General features: G+C 42.5%; 1 protein-coding gene across 1 annotated transcript; it reads left to right on the forward strand.

Moving 5' to 3' along the window:
• The first annotated feature begins 375 nt into the window (after positions 1 to 375).
• On the forward strand, positions 376 to 11,812 carry CHRNA6 (cholinergic receptor nicotinic alpha 6 subunit). Its single transcript, XM_066988061.1, has 6 exons — positions 376 to 659; positions 2,245 to 2,384; positions 4,103 to 4,147; positions 5,253 to 5,362; positions 5,484 to 6,471; positions 9,564 to 11,812. The coding sequence occupies exons 1-6, from the start codon at positions 581 to 583 to the stop codon at positions 9,684 to 9,686; spliced, it is 1,485 nt and encodes a 494-aa protein (XP_066844162.1). The 5' UTR covers positions 376 to 580; the 3' UTR covers positions 9,687 to 11,812.
• The last annotated feature ends 988 nt before the right edge of the window (positions 11,813 to 12,800 follow it).

A 12,800-nucleotide genomic window follows, 5' to 3' on the forward strand; every position in this document is an offset into this window, starting at 1 on the left:
CTCTCACATGATGCTCTTCCGATTTCAAGGCTCAGATGTTTTCTGATAGAGGTGTGCATCCACTTCTCCTTCTGCAGAATCGGTCCTCAACCAATAAAGTGAAATTGTCTCATCTCTGTGTATTCCAGCGCACTCAATCAGGTGAGCACCAAACAGCAGTCCAAGCAGCTGCTTTTGGATGAGGGTTTTTTAACCAGCACATGGAGAGACAGATGGATCCCCCACACACACTCCACAGACACGGCTGCCCTGTGTCTTCCCTTCCCTCCCTCTCCTGCACTCTTACACATTCCCCCAGAGGCAAGGGTGCGGGTGACTGGAGATGTGAAAGTCACCTGATAGGATGCTCCGACTCCCTTCTCTGCATGGCAAAAGCTCTCCTCGCCTGCTGATAGTGGAAGCAACTCTGCAAGGCTTTGCTCTGCTTACCAGACTGCAGAGTCTGCTGTAAATGCAAAACTGAAATCCATCTTTGCACCAGGTGCTTACTGCCCAAGGGGCTCCTGTGTCTTCTTGCCCTCTGTTTCTGGGTTTCCCCAGACTTCTTTTCTCAAAAGGAAGGTCTGCTCTGCTTCCAGCAATGCATCCCGAGAGGTGGCTGCTTTGGTGTTACCCTGCTTTTGGTGTGTGGGCATTCGTGCTCACATCCTTGATTAAAGGTAGGCTGTCTTTGATACTAGTCTCTAAAATATTTTCTAGCCTCTGTCTCTGTTTCTCTTTCCCTAGAATTAATTCAATTTAAAGCTTCTGCCAGCTATTCCTGTCTTGAAACCTGTAACATTTTAACAGTATTTTAACAGAACTAAAGCAATCTTAGTTTTCATGTGTAAAACTCTTCATTTTAGTCTGATAACTAATGGAGAAACTGTTTCTAGCAAAGAATAAAAATGAGTTCTCGTATTTTTGCTTGATGCTTAAATTTTGCCATTGCTTAAATAAGCTAAGTTAAATGTTTGCATATTCTGTACGCACACACTCAAAAGCAAGAACTCAATTTATTTCATTCACTGTTGTTTGTGATCTGTTGCTGAGTGTACTGGGGTGATTTCTATGCACAGGTCTCACTGAATTTCAGCAGGATTTCTGCATTTAAGTCACCACACCTTTTTTGAAAGTCTCGCCTCTGCTGATGACCAAGACCTTTATGAATTACAGTGTTTGCACCAGCAGGGCACAAGGCATTGTCTTAAAGCAACATCAACAGGACGAGAATCTGTTAGCAAATTATAAAAATGAAAGGCCTAAATACTTCTTTGTTTCTGGTGCTTTATTTTAAAGCTCGTGTCTGCTAAGAAGCCAGTAGGAAAATTTTAAAGGAAACATGATTTTAGGCTAGGTGGCTTTAGTCGTGATACTGTTAGAAAACTCATTTTCCCACAGTAGGGTACTTCTCGTCACATTGCACTGCATAGTGATGAGGTCTGAAAAGTGAAATTTCCTTTTTGAAAGACACAATACACAATATACAAACAACCAAATTCTGCAGACGTTCATATATCTTCTCTAGAAGTTGCAAAAAGAATGGAACAAAACATCAAATTGTGAAAGTTTTACTAGAGTTTTCTTTCATAAATGAAAGTCATCAATAATGGGCATTTCAGCTTTTAATTGTGATAATCCCCTGAATCTGAGCATGCTTTGTATTACCTTACAGGCAGAAATGTCCTTTTCCAAAACGAGGGAAAGAGTGGCCCGAGCATGAAAACAGTGCTGTATGTTTAGTCTAAGCATCTTCCTGTAGGACATCAGTGCAGTTACAGGCCCTTGTGTCCTATTTTGGATTTAAGGTGCTAAGTTACAGCAGTGTGTTGAAACAGCAAAATCACTGAAGAGAAGTAGTTTTCTGAGCTGGTGTCACAAGAAGCCACACGATTTAATCTTTCCATTTACAATTAAAGTCTTTTATCTTGAGCATTACGAAAATAGCTATATTAGATTTGGGGTGTATGTAACAGAATTCATACACCTCCTTCCTGCTAAGCCATCCAGCCTGTCCTGTACTGATTGAGATTGCAGGTTTAATCTGCTTGTTCCCAAAGAACAGCTCTGTATTACAAAATTTCTGCTTTTTCTTCTCACAGAACTAAACAGCTGGACTTCCTTCAGAGCAGAAGGAAGCTTCTGTGTCTTGATACACAGTGGCAGGCACAGGATCCAGAAAAAAAGCATGGAGTAGCATGTTATTTAACATCTTTTCCTCATCCTTACCTCTAAAGTACCTATTCTTTATCACTGTGAACCCAGATACCGCAGCCTGCGAATCAGAGGAACGCCTATTTCATAAACTCTTCACCCACTACAACCAGTTCATCAGGCCAGTGGAAAACGTGTCTGATCCTGTCACAGTGCATTTCGAAGTGGCCATTACCCAGCTTACAAACGTGGTAAGTCTGACTACAGCAGGCTGCTGAGATTTGGGCACGGATGCCAAACACACAAAGTGCTAAACAGCAGACATCATTGCAGTAGTTGCACCTCCAGCTCTGTTAGCTGATGTTATCGTCTGTGCATATGGGTACATGATGAGACATTTGCCATTCTGTCAGACAAGTCACTTCAGTTCCTCAGATAAGCTGTTCAAACTGTACAGATCGACTCATTCTCTTTGCCACGTCAAATCCCTCTGCTCGAGGCAGCACCCCCTGGCATCTACAGCAGCCGTGCCAAATGTTCAGGACCACTCCGCACAGAGCCAGCCCACTCCAGAGACACCTGGTTGTGTCCGTGCTGTGTAACAAGCAGCCCAGTTCTCCTGTGAGAACTGTCCTGAGAGTTAAAATCTTTTTTTTTGCATGCTTTTTTTTTTTTTCCGTTTGGTTGGTTCAAAACAACATAAGGGATGTACAACCTACTGTTCTGGAGCATGGAGCTGGGTATAAGTGTTGTGTGTTCTGGGGTGCACCGTATAGCAAGCAAGTCCTGGCCTTGTTTCACCCATGCTCCCCTCTGTGGGGTAAATCATCCAAGAACAGAGGCTGAGTTTGAATTCTGGGCGTTCTTGAGTCCATAATGATGTGACAGACAAGCAGTGAGAAGCAGCCAGGGTATCTGAGAGTATAAATGAAGGCATTGAAAGTCCTTGCACTGGAGGCAGCTCTCACCTGTGGAAATTCCTTGGTGCGATTATTTTGTTTCAGTGTTACAGGTCACTTGACAGGTTTCAGAAAAATAAATAAATGGAAGATCATAAGTAAACCAATTTTTTTTTCAAGTGTCATGATTTTTTTTGGTCCTTAATCTTCTGTATTCAGGGCTGAAAATGCTCAGCATTTTCTTCACCCTTTGGTTTGTAAATGTCTTACAAGTTTTAATCCTGCATGTTTAAATATTAAGAACTACTCAAAACACACAGAACAAAAAACTCACAGATACTTTCATTGCAAATGCCACCCTGCATTCATATATTTATGTAATCTGAGTTTTTCAAACTACCTTTAGGCTGAGGACTTCTTTGAACTGGATCCTTTTTTTTTTCTTTTTTTTTTTCTTTTTTTGTGCCTCTTGCAGCTCTTTCATGATTCATTGCTGATTGGCGATAGCAGTAGGTGACTGTAAGCACAAGTTTTCAGTGCAAAAATGGCTTAATTTAGTGCAGGTTTGGTTCATCTGCTCATTTCCATGCAAACTGCACTATAAATGTCATTTTCCTTGAATTTTGACCAGTACTGTGTCTTGTAAACACAGCATTTTGAAAACTGAATCCAACAAAACACATAGACCCTTTCTCCCCTGACACCGACAGGATTAATTTAAAGGTTTTTGTCTTCCATGTATTCAGGCCCCTGGCACACTCTTTGTTTGCCACAAATACATGTGGCAAAATTTTTCAGTAAAGCCTTAAAAAATTTTCAATCGAGCTGCAGATGTCTGTATACAATATGTAATCCCCCTGAAAACAGCCTAGCTCTGCCTAGTTATCTTCCACAAATCCCCTAGAAGTAGCCTAAGATCCTCCCGAGAGCCACAGGCCACAGACAGAAAAAAGCTGGTATCAGTTAATGTGGAATTCTTGTTTCCATTTTTATCGGAATTAGTTGTGGCCATCTCGGCATACTGTAAACGATTAATGAGTGAAGATGTGCATGCCTGTATTTCTTTCTAGGATGAAGTCAATCAGATTATGGAAACCAATTTGTGGCTTAGACACGTAAGTGATTGCGTTTTATTTCTTATGCACTTTGCATTAATGTGATGAAATGTGTGTTATCTTGTCAGTTAGATCTACAGAATGAGCACTTGTTTTGTAATAAGTATTTATAGGCAAAAATAAGGAGAAGTTACATTAATTAATGTCACATTTGAAAAAGTTATTTCTTTATTCGTATTCCCAAGAAGTTGCATCTCCCAGCTTTCATGTCTGCTGTGTTCCTCCAACTTCATTATTATTGGTTCATCTGGGAAATTTAGCTGGATTTCAGCTGGATTTAATAACTTTAAGGAGTTATTAAACATGAATCTCTGCCATCCTAGGTCATCTCCTTACTCAAGACTCCAACCAAACATTTTTTTAGCAACAGTTACATGCCTCCATTTCCCCCATTGGTTTTATTACTCATATATAAACAAAGATCCTTAAAGAAACTAAATTGCTGAGAGAAAAAAGCCATCTTCCACCAAAAGCAGCTTCCGTCAACCCCTGGTTGTGGTCCACACGAAGCTTTCTGGAAAAGCTCCTGTAATTACAATCAAGACAATCAAGTGCAGGCTGCAAGAACATGGAGCATGGCCCAGTGATATGGAGCCAGACAGCAATGAAGGCGAGCTGTTGGGCATCCCTATGGTAATTCACTGCCCCTCTAGAGCCAGTAACTACTGCCCACAACTACCTGTCAGTGTGCACATGCACATCCCTTCTCACCCAGATGCTGGTCCCCTTTGATGCTAGTCTCCTTTAGCCTCCAGGGTCCACTCCAGTAAGAGCATCGGCAAGGCCTGAGTTTCCTGTTCGCTCTGGGGAGGTAACAACTTTGCTACATGTGGATGTGGCAAGACAGAGGAGAGATCTCAGCTTGTCAGCAGCTGGTAGCTATTGATTTCCCAACTCCTCACAGAGAAGGAGATAGCGGACAACACTCAGCTACGTCCAGTGTTTCTCCAGTTCATGGCCTTGCTGTCTTTTCAGATCTTTGTCCTCTTCTACACATGCTTCTCTTTCAGTCCTTATCATGCCCTGTCATTTATGAGGAAGATCTGTGTGGCAGATACTTTCTGATAACAGAAGGTTTTAAAATCCTTTTCCTTTCTTCTTTTAGATTTGGAATGACTACAAATTGCGATGGGATCCCAAAGAATACGATGGAATTGAATTTGTTCGGGTACCGGCAGATAAAATTTGGAAACCAGACATTGTCTTGTACAATAAGTATGATGAACAATTTTCCATTTTACCCTTTCACTGAAAAGTAGTATCTTGCAGCATCCGTGAAAGACATTATTTTTCTTTCATGGTTATTTTCTTTTCTTTTCCTCATTTGTCTTTCTAGTGCTGTGGGGGATTTTCAAGTTGAAGGCAAGACCAAGGCCCTCCTTCGTTATGATGGAATGATCACCTGGACCCCACCAGCTATTTTTAAAAGCTCCTGTCCTATGGATATTACCTTTTTCCCATTTGATCATCAGAACTGTTCATTGAAATTTGGCTCGTGGACCTATGACAAAGCCAAAATTGATCTTCTGATCATTGGCTCCAAAGTAGATATGAATGACTTCTGGGAAAATAGTGAGTGGGAAATAGTTGATGCTTCTGGCTACAAACATGACATCAAATACAACTGCTGTGAAGAGATCTACACGGACATAACATATTCTTTTTATATTCGAAGGCTGCCAATGTTTTACACCATAAATCTGATCATTCCCTGTCTCTTCATCTCTTTCCTTACTGTTCTAGTTTTTTACCTGCCATCTGACTGTGGTGAGAAGGTGACTCTTTGCATCTCTGTGCTGCTTTCTTTGACTGTATTTTTACTGGTGATCACAGAAACAATCCCATCCACCTCTTTAGTAATACCCCTCGTAGGTGAATATTTGCTCTTCACTATGATATTTGTGACTCTGTCAATTGTCATCACTGTGTTTGTCTTGAATATACATTACAGAACTCCGACCACACACACAATGCCCAAATGGGTAAAAACCGTCTTTCTTAGCCTGCTCCCCAAAGTTTTGTTGATGCAGCGGCCTCTGGAACAGCAGAAAAAAAGCATCTCCAGAAAGACCAAGAAAGGATCAGCCAATACCTCGGGCAAATCAAAGCACAGCAAACACAAAGATACCAAACTACGCAAGGAGCAGCAGTGCTGTCACTGTGATAAAGCGACTGAACTCACTACCACCAAAAGAAGACGACTGAGCCATCAGTCATTGAAGTGGATGGCAGAGCACACAGAGTACTCTCCAGAAGTGAAGGACATCATTAGCAGCGTTCAGTTCATCGCAGAGAACATGAGGTCTCAAAATGAAACCAAAGAGGTAAGGGAGGTAGTCACCGAGCCGGGCACGAGGCCACACTTGCAGCATCCCACAAGAAAACAGCAAGCAAGGGCAGAAAATTGTGATGTAGGAGGGCAGCTCAAGGGTCCCAAAGTTGTTATGTCTAGAGAAGAAAATTTTGGGACCCATGACTTGGGCAAAGTTTTCTACAGAAAGGGGAGGAGCCAAATAACCCACTGGGGATGGAACAAAAAAAAATGATTTCAACTGTTCCTCCTCTGTCCCTGGTGGATAATTCAAGCAGCAAGATAGTTTTAGTTTAGACGTGAGGACAATTTTCTGGGTAAGAAGAGCCACTGCTGAAGGGGTCATGAGGAATGAGTTTTGATCCCCAATGGTTCAGGCAGAGTTGATCCTGTCGTGGGGCAGGAGACAGATCAGATGAGTTTTCTCAAAGTGTCTTCTAGCCCTACTTCTGTAATTCCTCAGAAGCGACTCTACTTCTGTTGCTCGTGAACTGCGCAGCCCTGGTAAGCAGTGACACCTCAACACCAAGGGTGCTGTTGGACAAGCAGGGTGCTTTTCCGTGTTAGCAAGGGAACAAATACATTTGGGAACTGATTTTTGAAGAGCAAGGCTTGTCTAGCTGCACAGAGTTTTGTTTTGTTTTGTTTTTCTGGAAAATACCTGTTCACAGCTAGTGGTAAATTTGGTAGAGATATTGCTTTCAGAATGCTGTTGCCAAAACTTAGTTTCAGTCTGGTGTTCTTCCTTCCTTCCTTCCTTGCTTGCTTGCTTGCTTCCTTCCTTCCTTCCTTCCTTCCTTCCTTCCTTCCTTCCTTCCTTCCTTCCTCCCTTCCTCCCTTCCTCCCTCCCTCCCTCCGTCCCTCCCTCCCTCCCTCCCTCCCTCCCTTTCTTTCTTTCTTTCTTTCTTTCTTTCTTTCTTTCTTTCTTTCTTTCTTTCTTTCTTTCTTTCTGTGATTTGACTAATTGTGGCTTCAGTAATATGGTGTTTCCAGCCATGGCATGCCAATCATATTTTGAAATAAAAGTTGGGTTTGGGGGGAACACAGCTGAATAAAAACAGGCATCAGATGAATAAGGCCAGACCCAAAAAAAAAAAAAAAAAAAAAGAGAGAGAGAGAGATGGAGAGGGGATTTAAAAAAAAAAATAGATTTGGCTTTTGAACTAATGCATTAGCTTGTGTGAGCTTATAAATCTTTCATCCTGTTTGGGATTACTGTCATAGAAAATGATACACATAGGGATCTTAAGAATCCAGGGCCTATTCCTCAGGTGTAAACACACAACTAAAAGCAGCTCCAAGATAGACACACACACCAAGGCCTCACAAGGAATAAAAATTCCCTGACACTTCAAGATGTTTCTTAGAAGAGTTTTGAACCTAATGAAACATTTACCTTTGATCTGTCACTAAATTTTTACATGTGGTTTTGAAGCTTTTAGATGCAATGTGAAGGAATAATCCATTTCAAAATGAAATACTGCTGTTATTTCTGTCCTACAGAACAACACTGACATTTTGTGAGAAAATTATTGAGATGTATTCTTTCTATCAAAGTACTTGTTTCAAATCAGCACAAATTCATGCAACTTCAATACAGCCCCAAAAAATCATTTTTTCCCCCTTGAAAAATGTCCAGAAGAGGTTTCATCTGAGAACAAAGTACATAACTTTGAATAATGTGCTACAGTTAAGGCCTGGTGACTGAATTCATGGGATTAGCCCAAAGCAAAAGACGGGAGTCTGTCAGCACAGAGGAAGACAGTGACCGAACTGAGCTTTCCTTAGTACCTATGCCCCAAATATTTTGTGAGACTCCAACATTTCAGACCTGTTTTCACTGCCACGGCAGCATAAAATATATCCACGCACTGTATTCAGCTGTTTTCTTTGATGCATTCCAAATAATAGGAGACTTTGTGTGAAGGAGTCCAAATAACATGCCACTTCGATTGTACAGTTCACGATAATTCTTCCATTGCCAGTTATGCTGATTTGCATTTTGCAAACCTCTTCTGCCACATGCAATTGTATTCTTAGTCTGGTGTGTGCGTCAGCAGCTCTGTAGCTTACCTTTCAAAGCATACTAAGGATCAGAAGCAGGATTATTCATATGGGAAAAATCCTCTTTTTGTTAAAAAAAGGGGGGTGGGGGATGGTTGTTGTCAGGTAAGCACCAAGGAAGTGATTCTGCAGGCTGCTTCTGCTTCATCCAGAAACACAAAGCCATATGAGTGCTATTGTGCACGTGTCCTGTATAAATAAAAACCCTTTTCAAATTGTGACAACCTTTACAGCACCAAGAGTTTCCGCTGTGTTTTCTTTCACAAAAAGCAAAGCAGCAGCCTTTTGGAGGAAAACACCAAGAAATTTGGAAAACGAATGGAAGACCTCTCAACAGAGAACTCTTAACCACTCTCTAGTTTTGTATGAGTGAAGGTTCTTCTGATGAAGAGGTCCTCACACACAGGTACATTTCAAAGGGCAGCGACTTCACCAAGTGTGTCTCTAGGGTATGTCTCTCAGAGTAATACAAAATTCACTCTGGCTTGCGTAGCAGATGACACTCTGCTGTGCTCAGTCAGGGCGCTTGCTTTGCTGAAGTCCACATGTCCAGTTGTACAGTTTGACAATTTAGCTGAGCCTAACTGGAGTGAGAGTGGGGCAAATCAGGCCAGAACAGTAAATTGTCTCTTGTGGGGGCCATCAGGCCACAAAGGATCCTTTCGCAGGATCCAGCAATGTGCACCCGTGGTGATTCAGCCTGCTGTGAAGTCACCTCACTCTGCACCCACCAAGTGACCGGGTCCTATTTGTCATCATCACTCACAGCCACAGCTTGCCAACAGACCTGAAGACTTAGAAATAATCAGTAGGCTAGGATGGTGTTTGATGTTCTCAGCCAAAACTGATAAATACAGATAGCAAATCAACGCCTCTAAAGACACTGCCACAACTGTAAACACCACAATGTTCTTGCCTGTTAGTATGTCCTTCCCCATGTACAAAAGGACAAGGGGCATTTCTACCAAATAATGTCAACTCAAAATTGTGTGTTATATTACATGTAGTTTACCTTTTTTCCTTTTTTTTTTTCTATTGCAGGTGGAAGATGATTGGAAATACGTAGCAATGGTGATAGACAGAGTATTTCTCTGGGTATTTATAATCCTCTGTGTATTTGGGACTGCCGGGCTCTTTATCCAGCCACTAATAGCAGATACATAACTTTATCCAGTGCTTTTGATCCACTTTTCTTCTTATTTCATTTTCAGTTTGGAATAGTCCCAAAATTTCCCTCCACTTACATCACTCTTTTGCTCAGCCCCTTCTCAGCACCCAGCCCCAATGGGGAGGAGAGAAGCAAAGAGTCCTTTGTGCAAGCAACAACCCAGAGCAGAATGAGAAAAGGGCTGGAAATGGGAGATGACCATGTGATCTTGCTAAGGCAGAAAGGGTGGGATTTTTGGAGTGCCTGCCTGTCTTTTTCTCATTGAGATCAGCAATAGCAATTGCACTGAGGACCACAGAAGCAGGCTGAAGTTACTGAGTTTCTCCCTTGGCCTCAGTGCATGGGGCCATCAGGACGGTTCAGGCACTTCTGAGTGCGTTACCCAAAGAGGACTCTACCTGCCTTTGCTGTTCTCTCCCGACCACAACTGTTCCTCAGCACTGACTTAATTTATGTTTCCTCTGTATTTCTTCCCTTGTACAATGCCTAATCTCCAGCATGGCACTTAGACGAGATACCACAGCCATAGTGACTGCACAGATGCTCTTCATTGTGTCCCTGTGACAGAGCAGACAAAAATCTAAATAAAAGTACAATCTCATCAATCCCTGTCCAGGATTTTGAATACAATCTAAAATAAGGGCGGCCCATCTTCTGCAATGCAAGTGCAAAATGAGGGTCTGAGATCCACAACACACGTGTTTGGGTTTATGCTTGAAGTCAGAGAGATCCTAAGCACCTATTTGTAGCTGAAGAAAAACCCACTTGATATTTTGCACTGTGTGCAGCCTAGATCATCCTAGAGCCAACACAGAGGAATAACCTGAATGCAATAACAGAAAAGACCTGAGGTATTTGTGGTTTACAAAGTAATGCATCCTCATTTGAAATCTACGACTCTAAGACTCTTGAAAACTAGTTCGCCTGCTGCTTACCTTTGTAGGTGACCAAAGTCCTCTTTATTTCCTGGTACTGAATATCAAATCCCATGGTGAGCCCCAGCAGGATTTACAAGCCACATTTCCTACATCAGCCCAACAGTGGTCCCAGTCCACGGGGTCTGCTCTGAAAACTCGTGCTTGCTCAAGTTCAGACATAAGCCCCCTAGGGAAGCATTTGTCCCCTGGTAGCTACTCATCACAGACAGAAATGGCTTAACAACATTGGTTTGATCTGGGTTTTTGAAACCCAGGACCAACTTGGATTACACACACCATATCAGGAGGCCAGTTGTCATGAATACTGTGCAGAGGTAGGCACTTTTGTCCAAATGGCTCTGCAGCAGATTTCCCTTTGCCAGCTCCTCAAGGGTCAGTATTGTGTGCGTGAACCTGTTCTGCAGCTCCAGGGACACTTCTCTGGGGCTGGGGTTTCTCCTGTGTAACCAGGTACCAGTCCCAGTGCACTTCATCCTGAAACACTGTGTAGCTGTGCACCTGATGTGGTTTCTAAATTATGTGGACAATTTACCCTCGGGTCCCTTCCCTGATTCCTGCTGGTTGTGCACAGAAGGATTCTTCTCTAAGAGGCGTCATTCCCATCCAAGTCAGTGGGAGTGAAATATACAGCAGAGGTAACGGTGCAATAACAAGAATATAACTGTCTCCATCCAGTATTTGAAATAGGCAAAATCACTCTTTTCTAGAAGAAAAACATTTTTGTTTCTGTGAACCCTCTGCATGTTGCATAATTATGTAGTGTCTGACAGACAGATGTATGAACAACCACACTTTATTTTGTTGGCCAGTCAATTAAATATCACTCCTGGAACACACTCTCGTGAAGAATTTGTATTTTTTTTTAAAGCCCACTTCTGTACAGTGTGTTTAGGTACGCTAACAGATGACCTTTGGGGAAAGAAAGGGAATTTGAAGAGGAAAGCTGCATTCTGAGCGTGAAAGCTCCTTTCCTACAGGAAAGACATCTGCCTTCCAGCATTCCCTGTTGCAACCTATGACCATACAGGCAATTAAAATAAGATGGCTGAAGGTGAACTGCATTGATGTCTTCGGTATGGCAGCTCACACCCCACAGCCAGCAAGCTGATCTTAGTGAAATCCCTGCCTTTTGGTCAAGACAAAATTGCTCAGCTCCCCATCCCCTGTTAGGAGTCCACCTAACACACTTGATTCCTCCCGTTTCCTCATCGGCTGAGTACTACACGTTCACAAACTACTCAATGCTTATTACTACACCATATACGTACAATTTCATTTGACCAACCTTTAATTTCTTCTTTTCCTTTTTTATTTTTTTCTTCTTCTCTCATGACTAGAGGGCCTGTGATTTTTTGTTTTTACTGATTTTGCACTGCTTGTCCTGTTTTTTCTTAGCTGTCCTCCTTATTTTGGGACAGTGGGACCTTCTCCTTATCTGCTTAACATACTCCCAACTGGTATGCCACTGTTATCCCTTCACAATCACTTTTGAATATGCAAGGTTAGTGGAATTTTCCACTGCAAAAACACTTTATTTCTCACACCTGACAGTGCTCACCTATGGGAATTTATTTTTGAAAGCACTGTTTCCAGAAGCAGTTAGACAGCTCAGTCAGCCCACGAGGTTCTTTCCCAAGGGAGACAAACCTTCCACTTCTCCCTCAACAAAACGTCCAGAGGAGTTTGACATATTCGTCGCCTGGTGAACAGATGACACACCTGGTCCTGCCAAGCAGTGCTGAGTCCCTGCAAACCAGCGCCTGCGTATCTAGATGTCACACTCTGAGGCAGTGATGAGCATGCAGAGGGTTGGGTTTGCTTTTAAGATTTTAAATTTGAAATGTTGTCATGCACAGGCAGAAGCACAGGGAGCAGAAGGAGGGAACCCATCAGAGGAATGCCTGCCCAAATGCCCTTCCTGGTTGTATTTTTTAGTGGGACACGCTGAATGCATTTGTGGGCCAGAGTGAAAAAGATTCAGGGAAGCTCAGAAACAATCAGCATGAGGAATAATGTGCAATGAAACTACAAACGTAGCAGTCCCAGGGGTATGCTAGGAGGACCAGAGGACAAAAGTCGTGCTTGTGCAGTGTTCGTACATCTCCCACTCCGAGCGCCGGTGACCTTTACCAGAAAAAGCAGCTTGCAATCAGACACAGCCGTGTGGTACAG

This window comes from Anser cygnoides, chromosome Z, assembly GCF_040182565.1.
Source record: "Anser cygnoides isolate HZ-2024a breed goose chromosome Z, Taihu_goose_T2T_genome, whole genome shotgun sequence".
NCBI lineage: Eukaryota > Metazoa > Chordata > Aves > Anseriformes > Anatidae > Anser > Anser cygnoides.

Excerpts from the sequence above, each read along its gene's own strand:
- CHRNA6 (XM_066988061.1), top strand. The coding sequence starts at position 581 with ATGCATCCCGAGAGGTGGCTGCTTTGGTGTTACCCTGCTTTTGGTGTG. Across the intron at positions 660-2,244 it reads GCTCACATCCTTGATTAAAG|ATACCGCAGCCTGCGAATCA; the intron begins GTAGGCTGTCTT and ends CTGTGAACCCAG. Across the intron at positions 4,148-5,252 it reads CCAATTTGTGGCTTAGACAC|ATTTGGAATGACTACAAATT; the intron begins GTAAGTGATTGC and ends TTCTTCTTTTAG.